Here is a 24,424-nt window from a genome sequence, read left to right on the forward strand (position 1 = left end):
GCTTATTATTATATTAATTATTATTTGAACTTGCGATTTGACTATTTTATTACGCGTCCTCAAGCCGAATCATATTTAAATTATCAAAAATCGAATAACGACACTTCCGCACTTTCGATCGAACTTCGTTTCACACGAAAATCGTACTGCGAGTCGACAAGTACTACTTTATTGCTCGAGTGTTGCTGTATGAATGATAACAAGGCTATAAGTCGTAAGACGTTAACAATAGCGCGCTAATGTTTACATCGCCAAGGCCGAATACAATGTTACTGTTTTCGCGGCCGAAAATATGTTGCGTATTATAACGTATATATGGTGTGGAATATTAAATAATATAAATATTTTAAATTATAGCTTAATTATTTAATAAACGATTAATATATCATGGAGCTTATTATTATATTAATTATTATTTGAACTTGCGATTTGACTATTTTATTACGCGTCCTCAAGCCGAATCATATTTAAATTATAAAAAATCGAATAACGACACTCCCGCATTTTCGGCACGATCGAACCTCGTTTCACACGAGAATCTACTGCGAGTCGACAAGTACTACTTTATTGCTCGAGCGTTGTTGTATGAATGATAACAAGACTATAAGTCGTAAGACATTAATAATAGCGCGCTAATGTTTACATCGTCAAGGTCGTGTACCATGTTATGTTTTGATTATTCGTTGCCGAAATATTTTTCGTATTATGATGTATATACAAACGGAATATTAAATTATACATGTATTTTAAATTATAAATCAATTATTAAGTTATCAATTAATATATTACGGAGTACCTCAGTGTTCGAGATCCATTATGGTGGTAAATATATAGTATACTTCACGCACGGCATCTTGCAAAACGTGCAAAATATTACAACACTAAATTTTAATTGATCATTAGTGATGTTCGAGAATACGATGATCTGCAATCTATAATCGGCTTGCAAATACCGCGCGACATATCGCGGCGCGCGCTCGAGGCGAGACAGTTGACATGTCGTCATTGCGCACGCATCGCTGCGAGCCGTCGGCGCCCAATCGAGGGCGGCCTTTTCGCGACCGAGCGAAAAGGCGTGATCCAATAAACACCGTCGCCCTTCTCGAAGAATCCAAAGACAAAATCGCGATAAATAAGTCGTACAAAAACTGGCGGCGGAAGTACGCAAATTTCGGGAATCTTCTAGATCCTTCGAGAAGGAGGCGACGTTATAAAAATGAGCCGACGACCGAGCTCGACTCAGTCCGCAAAGAACAATCGACGCGTGTACACTGTTCGCGTCATTTCAAAATCTCTGCAGTTCGCCGTATGAAATAGATTTATTTCAATGCCGTTGCGTGTGATTACCGGATATAATTCGAGACAGACGATTTTTCGCTGTTCGCCGTGCGTAAATTATGCTTTTGTTCGTACATTTCTTTGAAAATAACAGCATATTGTATTCGTCCTAAGAATTATACAGCCTTGATATTCGAACGCTTGTCGACTAGTCGCCCGGCTCATTACGCGTACTAACTTTCCGCGGCACGCTCGCTTGCACGTCCACATCACATTTGCGCACATTTGCTGATCCTTCGAGCCGGATCTCTTGCTATCTGGTGCCTGTGTGTGGAGTGAGTGCAATGGGGATCTTCGTCGGAGCTTCTCCGGACATCACACTTGAAAACCAAAATTAGTAAGGACACGGACTCAACTGTACGATTGCAGTTGGAGCTATACGGGCGCATTGCACACTTATATGAAAATCTGGGTTCGTCAACATAACGATCGGACTGGCGGAGGCACACCTGTAAGCCCTGGAGGCCAACTGGGTGAAATTTGAATACCAGCACGACAAGCTCGTCACTTCCTGCGCGATACCGACTACGTCAAAAAGGACTTGCAAGCGGTGGCAGAAGAAGCTTATCTCATCCCGAAAGGCATGTTCCTGGATACGCTTCACCGCCTCAGGTCCAGGAAAAAGCCGAGACTCCCGCTGCTGGAACATCTTCGTCGCAACCGCAGTGAACGACTCTGCCAAGGATTCAGCTTCCTCAGTTCTCCGGATTGTACAAAGATTGGCCATAGTTCCGAGACCTTTTTCACTCTCTTATCGGGAAGGATGAATCGGCCAGCAACATCGAAAACCTCCACTATCTCAAGGCATGCCTGAAAGGAGAAGCGGAGCTCCTTATTCGCAGTCTACCCACGACAGGCGAGAATTTCAATCGTGCGTGGAAAGTTCTCACGGACTTCTACGAGAACAAGCGCCTGCTCGTGCGATCGTACATAGCGAGGTTCATGGCAATCCAACAGATAAAGGTCGAGTGCGAATTTACGCAATCTTTACCACGGTGTGTTGAGTACCATCGGCTCGCTCGAGAGCATTGGACGATCGATAACGAGCGGCGAGGATCTGTTTGTCCACCTCGTGGTCGATCTCTTGGACTCCCGATCCCGTCGCGAATGGGAGAGCGCTATTAGTGATACGACGAATCCGCCGTCGTACGCGGAGCTAATCCAAGAAGTTTCTCGACCGACGGCTGCACACTCTCGAATCGCTGCAACCGTCCAAGCCGGAAACGAGTTCCAAACCGCGAAACCAGGCGCAACTTCCGGACGTTCGCGTGTTGTTTACGTCCAGAAACCAGAAAGCAAATGCGGACATGTAGCTTGTGACACCAAAAACACTACATCATGTTCTGCGACGCGTATAAGTCAAAAACGGCATTGGAGAGACGGCAGCACATCGAAAGGAACCAGTTGTGCTTCAACTGTCTCGGGAAGCACAACTAAGGTCAGTGAGTGCCCGTCGAAGAAGACGTGTTCGATGTGCGGCGCGCGTCATCACTCGACCCTCAACGACGCGTGCACCTCCATTGAAGTAGCCAGAACTTCGCTTTCCGCAAACCGAGTTCGGAAAGCCGCGCCGGCAGTGCTCTTCGCGGCCGCGCGTGTTCGCGTAGCCGACAAATTCGACGTCCTCCACACTACACGGGCCCTCATCGATCAGGGCTCCGAAATATCGATCATCGATCAGTCGCTAGCCCAACGACTGCAACTTGCTCGGACTCCTAGCGGGAGAGAAGGCCGACCGGCTCGTCCAATGTGCTGTATTCTAGCATGGCCTTGAACGCTGACTTGACAAGGAAGTGCCTCGGAGTCAAGGCCACCAGATCTTCGGGGTCGTCCGATAAGGCCTGCAATGGCGTGGAGTTGAGACAGGCTTCTATCTGCGTGAGGAGAGTGTTCATCTCCTCATAAATGAGCGTCGACTCTCTCAGCACTCTCCTGAGATGGTGTTTGCACGACTTCACCGCAGCTTCCCAGAGACCGCTGAAGATGGATTGAAGCACCACTGTATCCGTTCGTTAGCCATATGGTCCGCGATCTTCTGCTACTCCGGGCTGCTGGTGGTGAAGAACGCTCGGAGTTGAGCGACTGCCCCGACGAAGTTCGTGCCGCAGTCTCTATGAAGGCTCCAACTGAGCCTTCGCCTGGCGGTAAATCGCCGCAAGGCAGCCAAGCACGCGTTCGCCGGACGCGACTTCCAGATGCATGGCTTTCGTGCTGAGACACATGAAAACCGTGATGAAGGTCTTGTGCGCGCGATGTCCGCGCCCCTTCGTGCAGGTGGATCGGGCCGACGTAATTTACCCCGATGTGCAGAAATGGCCTCGCTGGAGTGACCCGAAGAAGAGGCAGATCCCCCATGATCTGCTGCTGAGTGACCGCCCGCCATCGGACGCAACGACAGATCACGGCCTTAACCAGCTGGCGCCCGCGAGAAATCCAATACCGTTGTCGGACAGACCCGAGGGTGAGCTGGACTCCTCCGTGCAATGTACGTTGGTGACAGGCTTTGACGATGAGCCGCGTGGGATGCGAAGTGGGATGCGTTCGGCACGATCACCGAGTGCTTCTCGTCGTAGGCCAGGAGGGCATGTTTGATCCGCCCACCAACCTTGAAGATGCTTTGCGAGTCTACGAACGGAGTAAGTTTGATTAGCGGGTTTTTGTTGGAGAGCTCCCCGGGCAAGCAATTTTAATTCCGCCTTGTATTTTCCAGTCTGCACCACTCTGATCCAGGCCGAGCAAGCGTCGTCGCACTCGGAGGCCGACATTCTTGGCCGGGGGCTGGCTTACCGTAGCGAGGAGAGGCTGCTGAAACGCGAGTCTCAGCGACAACCCCGAAGATCTGGTGGCCTTGACTCCGAGGCACTTCCTTGCCAGACGCTCCACCGCTTACACCAGGCGATCACCTGCAGCAGACGGTGTAGCGAAGAAAAACGAATCAGCTCCTCGGGCTCGGTCTCTTCCATTTGCGGCGCAGTGGCATGCGCCCTGATGCGCTCGTCCAGCAAGTCCGTAGCGGACGCATCCTCGTTGGTCGACGGCCTGATGCTGAGTCCTCTGACAGCCAGGGTGAACCTGTCCACCAGAGCGGATGATCGATCAGCTCGCTCGGGGAGATTCCTCTCGACGCTCAGTCGGCAGGGTTCTCCGTCCCCGGGAGATGATGCCACTGTGCTCCTGGCAAGGTTGACTGGATTTCGGCGACTCAGTTAGCGACGTACATCTTCCAGTGCGACAGGTTGCCTCGAATCCAGCCTAGCGCGACCGTGGAATCGGACCATAGATGGATGGGCGCGTCCATCGCTCCGAGAATCCTCCTGACATTGTGCTGGGGCACATGAGATGAAGGACTGCAAGAATAGGGATCAACTGTGGTTTAAAGGTCAGGAGGATATCTTGTGCACGAGATAATGGTGTCAGAATTGAGGCATTCTCTCCTGACATTAAAAAGATCAAGGCTCACCCTGGCCTTGCGGATGCTGGATTGACAGTGCGTAAGAACAGGAAATTGAATCCGAGGCTTATAATACATGGAGTTCCTGCCGATATGTCGGCTAAAGAGATTGAGGATGAGCTGACATGGACCATTAACCTCGTGGAGAGGGAGGAGAGAGCTCCGCGCAGAGCTCCAAGCGAGGTAAGGACACGGTCTTTAACGGCACTATTCTCGTTTTTGCAACAATTAAAGAAATAATCACGTGTCCCTTACAGATCTCCGACCATGCATAGACGACTGCGGCGTAGACTCGCTCGGACGCATCCGCGAAGCCGAGCAATTCGACTCGCGCGCCTGAAGCAAGAGGTGCGCCTGAGGTGCACGTAGCGAGGGACGCGAATTTCCTCCAGATTGGGGAAGTCGGCCCGGTACTTGCTCCACGCTTGTGTGTCGATCTCGTCCAGTGGCGAATCCCAGTCGCGCCTTTGCAATCACGTGGATTGGAATTGAATCTTCGCTTGGATCACGGTCGGAGCTAGCCAGTCTATTAGCGTGTACGAGTATGTATAAAATATAAGAATTAGGACATCTAAAAAAAATCACAATCTTAATCAAGAGATTTCAAAGATGTTTGCAAATTGGTTGGAGCAATATTATAAATCTAAAAGAAAAAAAGTGTGCAAAATATGTGACGAAAATTGTATACACGAAAACTCTTATATGTTTATGATACATATAATGAATAAGCATAAAATTGAAACAACTAAATTTAGCTAACATATCAAGATTAGCAATATATCGCCACATTTTTTACAATCGCGACATTTTTTATAATTTTTTTTTTATTTAGCCATAAACTATTTTTGTCTAAATTTGTTTTATTAATTTATATATTCTTTAGAATCTGTATAATTATTATTTAACATGTCATATACGGAAAGTAACTGAACAAATATACATGGAGCATACCATCAAATGCAAGACAATAATCCAAATCGAAAAGTCCTGAACTATTTTTTAATCTTACAATCAATTTACTTTTTGTTGTTATACGATGTTGAAGTTAATTAATCAGCACCTATATACAGCAAAAAGCCTTCTTGATACTTCGACACTCGCCATACCTTCCTTGTTTTCTGCTGTAGAGACTAATTGGTTATTAACTTTAATATCATATAATAACTAAAAAAAAACTCAGATCAAAAAATAGTTTAGAACTTTTTGATCTGGATTGTTGTCTTGTACCTGATGTACTCCATGCATGTTCAATTATCCTGTATAATGCGTATTAAATATATCTAAATAATAAAAATTATGATCCCCGTTTTTTTTTTATTTAAAATTATAATTATCGTTAAATTTTATATTTTTCTTATTTTATTATTAATAAGTTATTAATAATTATTTCTCTAACAAAAAATGGAAGATAAATTTTATTTATTTTATTGTGTTAATATAAATATTTTTATTCTAATTTGTTTTGTTATTTGGATTTATTGCGCAAAAATGCATATATTGCAAGCGAATAAGAAAATTCGACGACTGAACATTTGCGAGCGGCGAGTGTTTTTGTGATCGCTCAGTGTCTATCTCTATTCTCTATCCCCACGCACGAATTTTGACTACACGTACACGCGATGACGTAGCGTTATGTCTGGTTAGTAAGCTCCTGACCACTTCACTTATATGATAAGTCGCTGGATAGAGTTCTTATTTCTACCGCAGCATTCTTATTCCTATGTCGCCACCGGCAACTCAGAGTTCCGCGGCGACTACTCAGGAGTCTTAAGGGGATCCTTAAGTGACTGGCGAACTCCGATGGGTTAGCGCCCTCATCTAAACGTAACTAAAATTGCCGATAATACCGGCATTTGTAGTTCCGCTATTATCGATAGTATTCAATTAATTTAAACATGCATAATAGAAGATGCAATTTTTGCATTGTGTTCCATATATTCAAATGAGAATATTACAATATATTTTTACTGCTTTATTTATCGTCTAGCATATGTATCCAAACACGCACACGCTCAAGCACATGCACACACATATAATGAAATAGAAATAAATTAGTTTTTTTGAAATATCTCTATTTTAATTATAATTTTTCTTAATTCCTTATTTTCATCCTAACATTCTTATCCTTATTTTATAATATTGTCACCAAAATTATATATCACTTTTCGATTATTTGTTTATATGTTAGTCATACTGCTTTCTCTCTCTCTCTCTCTCTCTCTCTCTCTCTGTCTCTCTTTTTGTTCTCTTTCTCTTTCTCTCTCTTTCTTTCTGCTTATTCTTTCTTGTATTCATTGCCATTATTATATTCTTTTATTTGTTTTATTTTTATTGGTTGTATTTTTGTTTTCCTACATAATAATAAATTAATTTATTCATCTTTATTTTATAGAGCATAAATGAAACATTGTATATTTGTATAAATAAAAGTATTATACATGTGTGTGTTTTTGTATAAACATTTGTTGTATTTAACTTACGATATAAATCGTATAATTTTTAATATATTTTGCAAAGGAATAATTCTGGAAATATTAAATAATAAAAATTTTTATCAATTTTTTTAGCAGTATTTTCTAAAATTTAATAGCTTTTACTTTATAACTTACGATTTATATGATCGCTTGTGATTCGTGCATCTAATAATTGATAATAAAATAAAAACTATAATAACTATATATAACAACTATAATAATAACTATAACTATAATAATAACTATAATAATAACTAAATAACTATAACTTAACTATAATAAAATAAAAAAAGAAAATAACTTGTATTGTATATCTCATTTATGTTGTATAAAATAAAAATACATAAATTTATTTATTTATTTACGTGTAGAAAAATAAGAATAAAATAGAAGAATAAATGTTGAACAAATATAAAAGTATAATAATGGGAATGAAAGAATAATAAATGAACAAAAGAAGAGAGAGAGAGAGAGAGAGAGAGAGAGAGAAGCGTAAGTGAACGTATAAGTGAATATGCGAGAAGCATAAAACGATACGTACATAGTGAGCGAGCGATTAGAAAGAGACAGAGTATGATTGAAAAAGAAAGATAGAGAAACTGCAATAATGTTAATGTATGCGTACTCTACATATATGAATTTTGCTCTACACACATAAAAGAGACGAAGATAGTACGATTAGGTCTGCTTTTGTATATATAATATACACAAAAACACACATACATACATATAATACTTTTTTATTTAAAAAATACACAATATTTCATTTATACTCTATAAAATAAAGAATAATTAATTTATTATCTTGTAGAAAAACAAAAAAAAAAGAATAAAAATCAAACAAATAAAAGAATATAATAATGAGTATAAATGAATACAGTAAAGAACAAGCAGAGAAAGAGAGAGAGTGAGAGAGAGAGAGAGAGAGAAACTCAAGTGAGCGTATAAGTAAATATGCGAGAAGCTTGAAATGATACGTAGTGAGCGAGCGATTAGAAAGAGACAAAGTGTATGATTGAAAAAGAAAGATAAAGAAACTGGAGTAATGTTAGTGTATACATACTCTGCAAACATGTATTTTGCTCTACACACATGAAAGAGACGAAGATAGTACGAATATATCTGTCTTTGTCATGTAAGATTGCAGCTCTGTCTATCGCGACATCACGCAACTAATCTACTGCTCTGTTTTACTCTTCAGCCTCGATCTCGCACACACACATATGCACAAAAATTTTAGATTGCATTAACTTTTTTATAAAGCTTCTAAACTCATTTCTCTAAGTTCACTGATACTCTTTGATGAAATGCCAAGTCGGATTGTTACTGATTAGGCACGTGCAGATTACAAATTTTTTGTATTAAATAAATGTTGACGGCAGAAGCCGATAACTAAACTGTAATTTTGTAATTTTTTTTCACTTTTTTTATGAAATCATATCTACCCGAGTACGTTATTATATATATTTTAATTATGGAAAAGGATTTATCGATATTTATAATAAACAAAAAGATTATGCACTTTAACTTAATATTCGCGTTTTGATCGGTAAAACAGACCTTAAGGATCCCCTTAAACTCGTAGCAATAAGTCACTCATTGTAAGTTACTAGAGATAAGTCTCTAGCAGTAAGAATATGCCCCTAGCCTTAAAGTGCCTTTAAATGGCAACATCGAGCATCGAGCGTCAAGCGTCTGCGCTGTGCAGAAGATCATTGCGCAGGAATTCAAAAAGATAGATTCCAGCTTCTTGCTGCTTTTTGCGACTAATAACATGGTGAGTCGCACGAGTACGATCGAAATTAAAAAGATTATATTCTAATATACATTATTATACAATATTGAAAATTAATATTTATTAACATTATACATAAATAGATATTATTATACAAGCTCCTGCTTGTATCTATCTTTGTATCGACCTTCTGAATAAATCTTATATTTTCCTAACACAAGTTTTGCAAGTTTGAGTCTCCCCTTCCCCCGAACCCGGACGCCGACGAGCCGATCCGAACATTGAGAAAGGCGACCGCGTTACAGGGTGTTCGAAAATTCGCGCAACACCTTTTAAGGGAAGGTAGAGTGTTATTCTGAACAGAAAAGTCCTGTACCATTCTGCAATTTTTTCACAATTTAAGAAAATATTAATTGTAAAAGATCAGCTAACGAAGCGAGAAGCTCGCGGCGCGAAGACGCTTGCCATTTGATACTAGGCCCGCGGCGAAGCAGTGGGAGGAGTGCTTTACGAGCGTGCATTATGTATGTAATTTTTCCGGTTGTCATAGCGAAGCGCGCTCGCATATTTTACAATTAATATTTTTTTAAATATTGAGAAAATGGTCACAAAACAGAACTTCTCTGTTCAGAATAACAACTTCCCTTAAAGGTGTTGCGCGAATTTTCAGATATATATATACAGGGTGTCCGGCGTCAATCACATCACCGGTCGTGTATAGATAGAACAAATAAAATTTAGAAGAAAAGTCCTGTACCATTTTTTTCGATAACTCTTAATAAAAGAGTTATTATTGTGAAGTTTGGCAATTCAGCGCCGACCTTTAGTTGGACGCACGTCAATGAGCCATGCGCCTGACATGTGTGCGTGAGCGCTCAGCTGTTACAGCGCCTTACTGATGTGCGTCTGGCTAAAAATCGGCGATGATTGGTCAAACTTTATTCAATAATAATTCTCTTATTAAGCCTTATAGAAAAAAAATGGTACATGGATTTTTCTCCGCAGTTTTATTTGCTCTACTTGCATACGACGGGTGATGCGATTGGCGCCGGATACCCTGTATACACACACACACACACGCGGCGCGCACTCACATACATATATATATATATATATATATATATATATATATGTGTGTGTGTGTGTGTGTGTGTGTATGTATGTATATATATATATATATATATATATATATATATATATATATATACATATACATCACACACTCACATACACATATATATGTATGTGTGTGTGTGTGTGTGTGTAGTGTATATATATATATATATATATATATATATATATATATGCGTGCGTGCGTATTTATATATATGCATAAAATCGTGTATATTAATTTAAAATTATATTTTTAAAATTTATTGAAAATTGTAAAATGTTTATAAATAAAAGCGCGCGCCTATATTGTTCTAGTCCTCTCTAAAAAAGGCATGCTAACTGAGTGAATTCAGTTTGTATCGAAATATTGAGATTGAGGCCTCTTTTCGGCGATGTTGATTGTTTCTATTACGCTTATTTCGTGAGCGGCTGTCATTGTATATTTTGACAGTTATGTGTATCAAGGGATTAATAGTGTATTGAAAATTGTGTGCCATTAAAAATGTATAATGAAAAAAAAATAAATGGCGCGCATGAAGCTTGCGCTTTGTGTTGTCTAGTAATAAAAAAAAGTTATGAAGTACATTTTGGAGTTCAAATATATCGCTGGTATTGTTGCAGCTTTTTCGCGTATGTGATTGGTGATCATTTCCAGGCGATCGAGATTTTTTCGTGGCGAATTTCGCGAGGATAACAGCTTATGATAGCTTGTGTTGGAATCTATGCGTAATTCATTTACGTAATCATAATTCTATTATCAATGTCTATATCGGGTTTATTATCAGATTGTCCTTGTACATCAAAATTTTATAAATATAGAAAACTCTATTATAATAGACATATTTTTAGTGCAGTACATAATTATCTTTGTATGCAAAATTATTATGTATATGAACTATATGCACATATCGTATAATAAATATGCAATACGCAATGTACTTGATAATCTCTGGAAAATTTCCATTAGTTTTTTCATTTATATATACACTGAGAAAAAAAGTTGTTGATTTAACTAAATATGTTCAACTGTTTATTATTTCTTTAATTAAAATATTTAAGTATTTAAGTTAAATATGACATATTAAATTTAACATGATGTATTTGACTTAAATACTTAAATATTTCAATTAAAAAAATAATAATAAAATTAAATCAACATCTTTTTTCTCAGTGTACAAGATATTTTGATTAAATCAGATGTTTGTTTTGTAACATGAAAATTGGATCAATGAATTAAACAACTTTTAATCTTTTTGTAAAATGTATTTTTAACTTTAATTATAAACTTTAGTATGCTGTTATTAAATTCTTAAAGAAAATATTGTCTAAACGTTATTAAAAAGCTAATTCCTTCTTATTTTTACTAATTTCTTTTGTCTGCGATCTATTATCAAAAATAGAATATAACACAAAGTATTCTATATATAATTCATTTATGAATATTAAAAATTATAATTATATCGGTTTTAAAACTTATCTAAAGAAATTTTGAATTTAATTATTTAAATTATTTCTTAACTATTATAAGACATTGTATTGTCAAGCTGTCAAAATATGCGATCTCCACGATGACATAATATGATATGAAATTGATAAGAATGCTTATATTAATAGATCATTAATAGATCACAACATATAAATTTTTAATTATATAATTACATCAAAATTAATGCAGTAATGTTAATAATAAATAAACAAGTAAAAAATTGTGCAAATTAAAAACTTATACATGGCTTCCTCATAATTTTATTTAAATCAAGTTGTTCTACTCAATGTCACCTACATCAATATCACTTACAAGACATTAATAATTGCGCGCATGTATAATGTGCACTTAACGTCAATTTTACATCATCAATCATTTTGTAGATATATATATATATATATATATATATATATATATATATATATATAACGTGTAATTAACGCTATTACTACATTACATCGACCAGCTTGTATAAATACAATTCAACTATCGATTCACATCAGTTGAAGTGCTGAAGTATAAGGAAAAACCAGAATCAGTCAATCTTATAATCCAAAGAAGGATGAAGACTCTTATTCTCGTGACATGTCTGCTGGTAAGTAGGAAGCAATATACAAACTAGCAGTTTTTGAGCCGAAATATGATGGAATAAAAGAAATAATTTTTATACTTGCTTCTTTTTTCTACTGTAAATCATTAAAAAGAATCTGAAGTAAATTCAATTTGACTCTGAGATACCTTTTTATTTATTCTTAATAAACAGTATTATTTTTTTACAAATATCATGAATATTTTGTTAAATAAATAATATGGATGTATATGCACATACATCAAATATTACTAATTTGCGCAATAATATTTGAAATAACTTTGAAGACGCCCGTGGCGTCAACACTTAAAGATTTGAGACGCACGAAAAATTAAATAATCCTAATAATAATATATTGAATAATATTAGAAAATATAAAAAAACAATTTTTTTTATATTTTTCAGGCCATTTCTTTTGCTGCTGACCCTCAAAAATTGAAGAAATTATATAATGATTACACAAATTGTCTTGAGGAATTGAATGAGCAGCGTGAGTATCGATAATGTTATAATTAAATATTGGAATTAAATGGGTATAAATTATAATATGAAATATGTCAATTTATTGTATAAAGTTGAAAAAAAGATTTTTATATTTCAATATATAGTTTTCGAATTAAAACTATAATCGCAATTTTCAAAACAAGCTTTTTAATATTATTCTTTCAAAATAAAAAAGAAAACAAAGAATTAATTTCCTCTTTTTACCTAAAAACATTACTACATTAAAACAAAATTTTATAGTGAAATGCAACAAATTCTTTCCACCAAAAATTTTATTTTACAGAGGATAATATTAAATAAATAAATTATATATTTAAATATATATTTAATTATATATATATATTCAAATATAAATTATATGTATATTCAACTATTTTTAAACAAGTTTTAGATTTATTAATCTAATTGCCAAATAAATAAAATTATATTATTAAATTTGTAATATAAAAATATTTCAGAATGGACACCGGAAGTGGTAAAATGTTATTTTCAAAAGGATGGATTGGTACGTATACATATAGATAAGAATTTATACATACATGTAGGTACTGATGAAATATATATAATTTACGCAAAAAACAATTTTACAAAAAATTACTAATATCTTGTTTGGTAATTAAAAAAAATAAACCATAACATAAATAAAATTTAAATATAATCATTTAAGTTTTCAAACAATAATTAGATATAATGAAATATAAAATGAGAGGTAATGAAATATAAAAATTATTCCTATCAAAAAAGACCAATTTATTTCCTTGCACAATAAATAATATTGATTATGAATACATATATGAAATAAAAATTATAACATTTCTTGAATACTAATTCTTGATATGAACTGACGATAATTTTCAAGAGACACGATAATGTCTCGCGCCAAGTATAGCGAGGCACATCGTGTATTTATACGCGAGTCGGTTAATTGCAAGTACTTTATAATTACGGCTCTCAGTAACTGCTGGACCGATCGAGTTTTTAATAGGCTTAATTGATAGCTTGAGTCTTAATTATATAAGGAAAATGTCTTTATTTTTGCTCTACGTGATCTATGATCAGAGATATTACGATGCAAAGTTTGTGAAATATGTGAAAATTTTGTTTAAGAATCGTCTGTCATTATCGTCATCAATCAATATATCAATATATCAATATAATATAATATAAAATAAAATATCCGTTTGCTGCTTTCAATGAAAGATGGCGCTAGATAGCTATTATGGTTCTGAGTTACATTAGCAACGCTCTGCAGTTAGCGATTGATTGATTAAAAAATTACCATGGTAATCGCATCTAAATTAAAGGCCTACATTTGTGCAAGTCTGAATTGAGTCTGATCATAGTGCGTGTTCCTTTTTATTGGTCGAAACAAAGTTTAGAAAAACATGACATAATCAATAGAAATTGTTAAGGAAAATATAATAATTTAAAAAGAAATAAAATAAAAAAATTACAAACAATTTATATTTATTTAAATAAAAAAATGTATAAAGTTCCGAAAAGTATTCACCTCTGATTTTTTTAAAACTTACTATTCTTACGTATTTTAATGCGTTGATTACAAATATCATAGTGAAAATTGATGATTATTTGATTTTCATGGTGAAAACCATAAAAAACTCATAAGAATTATATTTTTTTACTTTTATCTCAGTAAATACGAAAAATCATGATAAATGTTTTAGATAAAAATTATATATCTCACAGAGATAAACAATTTCTATATATTTTCACCGTACAAATAATAGTTTTCGAGGAAATGGAGTATAAAGACAGTAACAGCGTTAACACAAAAATCCTAGGTAAATATTCATATTAGCGCCGACCTTAATGACCTTAATATATGTTCTCAAGGACATAATTCTGAGTATCTTCTAATTTTATAGTTGTTTGTTGCTTATTAAAAAGTTATTAACCAAAAAGTTTGAAATATATCAAAGTATATGCATGGACAGGAAGCGCGCGCGCGTACACACACACACACACACACACACACACACGGGTTGCAAGTGAAGGCCTTTGGCCTCCTTCCCTTACCCGCCCTGGTAGGCAGAGTGGACCTAGCTTTACAACTTACAAAATACATGTTACATTGTAAAGAATGTAAAGCAAGGTCCATCCTGCCTACCGGCAGGCGGGTGCAGGAAGGGGGCCGAAGGACCCCCCCTTGCACCCCCCCCCGTGTGCGTGTGTGTGTATAGGTGCGTGCGTGGGTGTGTGTGTGTGTGTACGCGCGCGCGCGTGCTTCTTGTCCATGCATGTATTTTAGTATATTTCAAACTTTTTTTGTTAATAACTTTTTAAGCGACGATTAAATTAGAAGAAAAAGTTATTCAGAATTATGTCCTTGACAACATATAATAAGGTCATTGAAATCGTTGAGATCAACGCCAATATGCTAATCTAGGATTTTTGTGTTAACGCTGTTACTGTATTTATACTCCATTTCCTCGAAAACTATTATTTGTACGGTGAAGATGTATAGAACCTAAAATGTTTATCTCTGTGAGATCTAAAACTTTTGTCTAAAACATTTATCATGATTTTTTGTATTTACTGAAATAAGCGTAAAAAATATGCTTAAACTATAATTTTTATTGATTTTTTATGGTTTTCACCATGAGAATCAAATAATCGCCAATTTTCATTGATATTTATAATCAGCGCATCAAAATACATAAGAATACTGAGTTTCAAAAAAATCGGGGGTGAGTACTTTTCGGATTTGCACCTAATATAACTATATTTAATATAATATTCTAAGATAATAATATACGATATTATAAAAATATATACTATATAAATAAATACTATACAATATAAATAAAAATTGAAACTTTTTAATTTTTTAATATTATTTAATTATAGAATTATAGAATCATAGCCATTGTTTTGCTATTGTATATTGATTTGGTTATTCGACTTTTGGTATAGACAATTTTTATTCTATAAGAAATAAATCGTCTCATAATTTTCAAACCTGATTAGTGATTAGTGAATTGTTAATAACTTGCATAAGAAATATTTTTTTATACAACACAATTATAATTGCTTTGCATTACACTCGTTCATGTACACTGTTATTATGTTTTTTCAAAATTAATTAAGTGGCTAGATTCTATGTTTAAGGATTCTAGTATACATGAACAAGTGTAATGCAAAGTAGTTATAATTGTGTTGTATAAAAAAATATTTCTTATGTAAGTCTCATTAACAATTGTCACAATCAGATTTGAAAATTATGAGACGATTTATTCGGCGCTGCAAAACTTGTGGTACAAAAACTACTGTTAATAATAATATTATTATTTCGATTCCTATTAATAATTTGAAGAACAAAAGTTATAATCTTAATAATTTATTAAATGTTATATTTCCACATTGGTATCACACAATGAATCATGTAAATATTGTACTGGCAATGATTTTATATTGAAAAATGAAATAACGTTAACAAGAAAGATAGTTGTTCTTTATTTAGTACTATTTTCACAGGATGATAAATTAATGAAAGCACAAAAGTTTAACTTATGATCTGTTCCAACAACTAAAGTATTACTAACTAATTTTATAAGACACTGAATGCTATATTTTATCATGGTTCATGTATTGATGAAGGTTATTATATAAGTATATGTCATTATATAAGTATATGTAGAAAAGGAATCTAATATTTGGCGCGAAGCTGATGATGCGCAAATTAAAAAGAGGCAGTAGCCTAGAGATGTTTATATAATATTTTTACAAAAAATAGTTAATAAATAATATATATTGGATATTATAGAAATAAAGAAATAGTTATATAAAAAGAATTTGTATTAGAAATAGATTCTTGTAATATCAAACTTGTAATTAATACTTAATAATTGCATTTAATAATTGTATTTCTATCAGTGCCACATAAAAGAGTATCTCGTAATGTATCAGCAATTTCGTGAACAACGCTTCATGATCTGCATTATTCGTGAACTGTAAAAAATATACCCTTACGATTTAAAATAGAATTATAGAACTCACATCTTTCTGCCTTATTGATATAATTAATAAAACTACATGAATAACAACGATTATTCATCAAAAAATTTATAAATATAGATTGTAAATAATAATGTATATTTCTGATACATTAATTTGTAATTATCGTTATTCTTAAAAAGAGTAGATAAGAAAATCTGGATATCTATAATAAGCAAAAAGAACTGTCGTATTTTGATAAAAAAAATATTTCTAAAAAAATTACCTTTTTAAAAAAAGGCGCCAAGTACACGCGCTATGTGAAAAAATATTATATTTAAATAAAAACATTTTAAATAAAAATATTTTTGTATAAAATAATTATTTAAATTTTTTACAAAAATAATGATAGCAGATAAGCGTCAAAAAAATAAAAATTTATGCCATAAATTTATTTTTATTATTATTTAAATAAAAACAATTTAATCAAACTTATATACGATCCGGACACGCCAAGTTTTTATACTTTGCTTTGGTGTAAGTTTGATTAAATTGTTTTTATTTAAATAATAATAAAAAGTCAATTGGCATAATATTGTTTAATAACATTATTTTTTTAGGAAATTAAAACAACTATTTTGTATAACAATTTTTTAATTTAAATATTTTTATTTAAATAATAATAAAGAAATAAATTTTATAGCATAAATTTTTATTTTTTGGCGCTTTTCTAATATCATTATTTTTGTAGGAAATTTAAATAATTATTTTATACACAAATATTTTTATTTAAAATGTTTTTATTTAAATATAATATTTATTCACATAGCGCGTGTCGCCTTTTTTTACCTTTTTTTAAAAAGTTTGATATTAATACATTAAGTCTAATATTTATGATATTAAAAGCTATATTCAATTTAAATTTTAATCAAATTTAGTGTTAATTTATCTTCAAATTTTTTGTAATAGTCATAATTAATAATTATTTTAATTTTAAATGCATTAGTAATTAACTAATAACATTATATTGTTTATAATCAAAAAATTCGAAAAATTGAAATAATATTTGTTAATAAAAAAGATAGTTTCAAAATTAATGGCAACATACAGTTAATTTAATTGTTCAAAGAGAAAAAAGATTAATTTTGCTTACAAAAGTTGGTAATAGCAACAATCATATATTTATTATACAATTATAGATTTTTTTTTTAATTTGTACTTTGTATCTTTATTTGTATATAAATGTTAAAAATTAAACTAATATAAAAAACAAGTCAGGACACGTTTAAACATTAAATACAATAAATTTTTGGGTTTAATATAGTGTCAAGTTATTAGAATGAGATTAATCCAAATTAATATTGTGGCAGCAATTAATGATTAAAGATATATAATCAATATGTAATTAATGTATAATCGAACAAATTCATTTCTTATGTGTTCTAAAAATTTTCTATTTTATGTTTAGAATATTTGTATATGTTCGTAAAACACTTGCACACGCATTATTACTTCAATCCGATTTCTAATTTCAATAATAATAATGCTTACGCAATTAATGCGTACGCAATTGCTCTGTTATTAAGATTATTTGACAAGCAAAGTAAAAAATGCGATAAAAATGCTTATCAAAACTGTTTATCAAAAAGTAGATAAATGATTGATAATTCCAGTAATAAATTTTTTATATGCAAATGTAATATTTCATTTTGTTACACAGAAAACAACATTATCGCATATCTCATCTATGAAATTTATAACATTTGTGAAATTGTTAATATTCTCAATTGTAACTTACAAATATATCACGCAAAAATAATTTTTACTTTAATTATAAAAATGAATTCTTTCTCAAATCAAAATACGCTTTAATTGTGTAAATTATAGTAATATGTATAGTATTTGAACGATTTTTAAAGACATAAATTTTTTAAATTTGTTAATAATAATAAATAAACAATACTATTTTATCAAATTTCAGCTTGATGAACAAGGTGTATTAACAAAAGAAACACTTTTTACAATTCTGGATAAGATCATTTCTGATGAAAATGATTTAAATGAAGCAAAAGAGCTCGGTTCTACTTGTCTCGATCAAGGTAAATGAAATCCCTAAAAACTTACCTTTTTAAAAAAGACGCTAAATACATGTGCCAATTAAATGAAAAAAATTTTTAGCGCTAAGTTTTTTAATTAAAATTAATTTTTTATTTGTATTAATTTTTATTTATTATAAATTTTTATAATAATATTTTGTATTAATTTCTAAGTTTCAATTTTTTATTAATTTTAATTTTGTTTTTGTCATTTATATATTGGATATATTTTTTCTCTTGATATTGAAAATAAATAAATTTTATATATATAATATAAATTTTATTAGCGCAACTTTTTAATATCATTATTCTTGTAAGAAATTAAAACAATTGTTTTACATAACTGTTTTCGGTTAAAATTACAGCATATCAAGGCCCAGGAAACAATGATGAGAAGCTTATGGCATATATACATTGCGCAATGCACATAACAGATCTACTCGATAAGCTTCAATAAAAGAAGAAAATACATTTTTTTTACATATTACATATATGAAGTAATAACTATTCCGTGCATGATAGATATTAGTAAATGATCTGACTTTATAACTGTACATTTTCGAGGACCTTATGTAAAAATCTTCTTGTCTTATAAATTGTAATTGACTCTCTTATATGGCTATATTTCAATAAAATATGATACTTAATCCTCTTTTGAAATTATATAAAAAACCTTCCTCTTATATTATAATATGATACAATTAATATAATTATAAAAATAATGTATCTTTTTCGTTATATGAAAACTCGCATAAAAAATACATTATTATAAAATTATCAGTAATTATTTAATATAGGAGAACCAGCACAAATAATTTTAGAAAAATGAAACATAATTCTCACATCGGTTTGTAATTTCCACGCAAAAAGCAAAGTCCACTTGTATCTTGGAACCTTGATTCGGATGTGAAACAAAGTGTTTACATAATTAATGTAATATTAGAAAAAGCCAATAGACATATGATCTGCGTGAAGCAAAATTCATCCCATATCGCCTTGGGCTTCGATCGCGAAACAAGATTTATAATTAGGATAAGGTTGCCTATTTTGAATTAGTTTTCAATTTTTTTTATAACTTACAAAAATTTAATAAAAATGGATCAAAAACTTATTGGAAATTATCTTTGATTTGCTTGTGATATTTTATATTTTTTTGAGATTTTTTGCACAACTTCTATTACATCTTTTTTAAAACCTCTGTAAATGATTTGGTAACCAATTGTCTATGAGATTTCTCAAATTGTACCGTGTTTTCTTTATTGTACTGATATAATGTAATTAAAAATTGTGAAAAGATAGAAATAAAATATAAACAATTTAAGTAAATATGTATTTAATTGAAATCACGTTTTGTATAAAAAAATAAAAGAAATATTTTTTATTAAAAAAATGAACATTAAAATTAAAAAAATAAAATATATTTTTTTTAAACTTAATCAAGAAATAATTGAAATCACAATTTATATAAAACTAAAAAAATATTAATTTAAAATATTAAGGCAAGTGAAATAACAAATTTACATAATGTATGTCATCCGCATACATATTTAACTGAAATAGGAAGATTTAATTTGATTAAAGATAAATATAAGTTGAATAGAATTGGACTTAAAATAAAATTTTAAGAGAGACTACGATTAGTGAATCTTCGTTGTAATGTAATATCTGCAACAAATCCAATTAGATTTCTATAAGTAATAATAGTTTTAATGAAGACAAATATCTTGTAAAGAATTCCATATTTGGTTAGGAGAATAAATAGAGCCTCTGAAATAACATTATCAAAAGCTCCTATTAAATTAAAGAATACAACTCCAGTAAATTTACGCTGACAATTAGCTTTCCGAATATCCGTAATGAGGATAGCAATATTATTAATGCATGAGAGATCTTAAAGCCAAATTGAAAATTGGGTAAAATATTATTATTCCCACTATTCGACGCGTTTGTGAGTTTCTGAAAGATTTTGTGGAGATTATTGAACAGGGCAATAGAACTCAAAGCTCTCTTTTTTTTCCTGGTTTCTGAATAAAAATGATAAAATAATCATTCCAAATTTTAAAAAATTTATTTTTGTAAAACATTAAATTAAAAACCTTCAGAATAAGAGAGCATTATTTCGCAGGAAATATTTTATTAATTTTATAATTCTGTTGCTAATAGATCTAGTTCTGGTACAGATCGGATCTTGAGAGAAATAATGGCATATTCATATTTCTTAGTAGAGAAAGAAGGCAGCATAAAAGTCGGGTCCTAGTTATTACCATTAAAAGAAAGGACTTAAAGGTTTTCAATACTTAAAAATATTTGAGGTAGACTGAGTGGAGTTAATTTTTCAAAGGCATTAAAAAAACTATTTTCTGGTATCATAATTCGATTAAAAATATCTTATTTATAGTTGGAAAGGACGCGAATGTATTTCCATACTTTGAAGATAGACGTGAGAGCAAAATTCTCTAATTTATTTCTCTTTTTTCTTAGAAAAAGATTTGGAAGCTAGTTTGCTAGCTTTAAGTGATTAAGAAAATTGTACAAGGTGGTCTTAAATTTTTTAAAATAAAAGTTTTTATTATGAATGAGATCATAGAACATTCATCATCCCACCATGGTGAAGAGGCTTTTTTCCGAATGTTGTTCGCATTGTGTTTAACAGCGCCAGCATTAAGCAAAGCTTGATGAGATTATCATAGACGTTGATGAGGTTATTATAAGTATCAGGGTTATTGGAATCGATATATGTAGAATTTTTCAGATGCTTTCATACATTCCTCTTGAACGGATTTCCAGCAGATTCTTGATATAGAAAAAGACGGTCTTCCAAAACTGCTAACGTCTGAAATGTTGTTAATTTTAGTAATAATAGGAATAAAATGATCGCCGTGATTGACCTCAAGGATTTACTAATCGCATCTGTTAGCCACAATAATGATGAAACAATGGTAACATCCAACGCTGAGACAAAAGGTAGATCTATCAAAGACCATATGTTTTCGCCATTATTAAGACAGAAGAAATTCAGATTTGTAATTGCTGATTCTAATTTTTCTCCTTTAAGCTGTTGAATGTGACAAGAGAGAGCTTTTTCCTTTTTATATCTCCACATATGATTGTAGATTCTAGTAAAGAACAAAAAAGCAGAATCATGTGCTATATATAAGGTTCAGTGTAAGCATGGTTACTATCGTAAGAAGGACTATATACAAAGCAAAATGTAAATATGCTCGTTTATTCCAAATCTTACCCATAAGAAGTTCGTTATCACTCCTAACACATAAAAGTTTAATGTTATTATCATGAATAAGTGTAAATCTATATTTTTTATCAATGAAAAGAGCGATTTCTCCTTGTCGATTACGATTAAGAGTAAAAAGTTCATAATTCGTAAAAAAAGAATGAAGATTATTAACTAATCTAGTTTCGCAGAGAGCAACAATATTAATTTTATATTTTTGTAAAATATATAGAGTAAATCTGGAATCTCCTCAAGAAACGACAATTGCATTGTAAAATATTAAAAGTTTTGTTCATATTATTTTAAATAAAAAAGAGAATAAAAGAATTAAATGCATAAAGCATTATTAAGAAGGGCGTGTCCCTTCAGACAAAGCATTACGATGTACAAGTTTTAGATAAGAAAATTTATTTTGACATTTAGTGATCCAAGAGTTGAGAAGCTCCGAATGCGAGTGTAGAGAAAATAGAGAAAAGTAAGAGTAAAAGAGGATTGAGAGGAAGAAAAGGTGGATAACGATGGATTATTTTCTTCAGTAGAAGAATTGAAAATGGGTTTAGAAGTTTTGTTTCAAGTTCTTCTTCTTCCTCTTGAATTAGGCTTAGAGCCTGTTTTTTCCGATCATTTCGCCTCGCGAGGCACAATTATCGGTCCTGTGAGCGTCAAATGCTTTTTATCGGGGGTAGGTTGCTGGCCTTGTCCCCGAACCCTTCTTTTTTAACCCGGGCTTGGGACCGGCTGCGTTAGATAGTGAATTAATCCATCCACCATCCGTTGCAGGCAAGATACTCTCAGCAGGTTTTTGTCATTGTCTGCCGAGAGGTGGCGACCGTGAAATCCTATGATATTTTTAAGCTGGATTTGAACTTGAGATCTTTGGCATCGAAGAAAGTAAACACACATCTCTTTGCGCCACGATCGCCACTTGTTTCAAGTTGATTGAGATAATTGAAAAGTTTTTGTATTTGAGTTTTTGTATATTGTTTTAGATTTAGAAACAAAATTAGAGGAAAGAGAAGATATCACAGAAGAAGGAGAAGAAAGAAAAAAAGATAAAGAAGAGGTTAAAAAAGAATTTTTTTGGAGAAGGAAGAAGAGGAAAAGTCCTTGAAGAAAAAACTGAGATTGAAGAAATAGAAATAGAAAAATTATTATTTATTTTAAATTTATTTGAGAGACTTCACGAAGAGAAAAATCATTGTATAAGGACAAAGAAGAAGAGAAAAATCATGCAAAGAAGGAAGCGGGACACCCAAGCGAATCCCGGCACATTCAGACCCTCCCAAAAGAGCTTCAGCCTCAACTTGTAAAATGTTATAATATGCCATGATTTTTTATTGCTTTTGAATTTTCTTTTGCTTGTTGAAAATAGGATAGGAAGTAGAAGAGGCTTTATGTTCTAAATCCAATAATTTGTTTCTTTTGCAGTTAATGCAACTGGGTTTATCAATAATGCATTTTTCAGCATCATGAATAGATAAATTCTTTTCACCTAACACAAACAGAATTAGAATCAGAAGAACGACAGCTTCTTGAAATGTGACCAGTGCTGACATTTTTGGTAGCGTCTAACCTTTTGAATGAATGGTTCAAATACCAAGCGTTTGCCCATATATGACATTTGGAGGGGAAAAAGAGGATCTAAAATGAACAATATATGAATTAGAATCAACATATTTAATGGTGAAAAAATTATCATTTAATTTATGCGAACGCTTCTTTTTAAACGATCTCAAAAGAAGGAGTAAAAAATCCATTCAGGGCGAGGGCGAATATAAGCTAAAAGCTCTCTAGAATAAATTGATTAATGAATTTATAATTAGGAACATAAACAATCCAAAATTCACATGATAAAAATCTGATTAATGTTATTATTTAGTAAATCACAAAACTTATTTGTAGAATTGCCATCAGAAAAAGAAACGGAAAATTTGTTCTTGCCCGAAGATTTAAGATCAAAGGCATATTTGGACAAGTCAATATAATTAAAAAATACTTATCAAAGGCAGTAATACCATAAAAATTCCGGATTCACATTTTTTAAAATTATTATCACTTTTTTATGTTCCAGATTATCAGAAGATGATAAGTCCTGGATCTAAGGATCGGAACGAGAAGATGGAGAAGATAAATTCTCAATGTGAATAATAAAAGGGGGTTTAAAGTCAATTGCATTTGTTAAGAAGGCGATAATCAGATGTCGCAGATCCCGTTTTCTTGATAGTGAGGATCAGAAAGAGCAATAGGAGATGTTCTCTTTTTTGCTTTTTTGATTGCAGGCTTTGTTCGTGTTGACAGTCTTCGGAGATACTGGATTGGCATGTATATTGTCAGAGGCCTCTGAAGTTATAGAAATAATGCTAGAAGATGTATCCATGGGAAGTTTCGAGGGAAATGAGTTCTTGGATGTTGTAACACTTTGGCTTGAATTCATCGTGTAGTAATAAAGATA

The 24,424-nt window shown here is 32.3% G+C and overlaps 1 protein-coding gene and 1 long non-coding RNA gene across 2 annotated transcripts; both read left to right on the plus strand.

The window, feature by feature from the left end:
• Positions 1-37: 37 nt before the first annotated feature.
• LOC126854289 (uncharacterized) lies at positions 38-6,828 on the plus strand. Its single transcript, XR_007688082.1, has 3 exons — positions 38-3,974; positions 4,049-4,972; positions 5,047-6,828. It is a non-coding gene; the product is annotated as an uncharacterized LOC126854289 (long non-coding RNA).
• A 5,205-nt stretch (positions 6,829-12,033) lies between these two features.
• Positions 12,034-19,387, plus strand: LOC126854286 (uncharacterized). The gene is made up of 5 exons (XM_050600873.1): positions 12,034-12,192; positions 12,592-12,676; positions 13,149-13,195; positions 18,626-18,743; positions 19,106-19,387. Exons 1-5 carry the CDS (start codon positions 12,160-12,162, stop codon positions 19,195-19,197), a joined length of 375 nt encoding a protein of 124 aa, XP_050456830.1. The 5' UTR covers positions 12,034-12,159; the 3' UTR covers positions 19,198-19,387.
• The last annotated feature ends 5,037 nt before the right edge of the window (positions 19,388-24,424 follow it).

The sequence above is a fragment of the Cataglyphis hispanica genome, chromosome 13, assembly GCF_021464435.1.
Source record: "Cataglyphis hispanica isolate Lineage 1 chromosome 13, ULB_Chis1_1.0, whole genome shotgun sequence".
In the NCBI taxonomy this organism is placed as follows: domain Eukaryota; kingdom Metazoa; phylum Arthropoda; class Insecta; order Hymenoptera; family Formicidae; genus Cataglyphis; species Cataglyphis hispanica.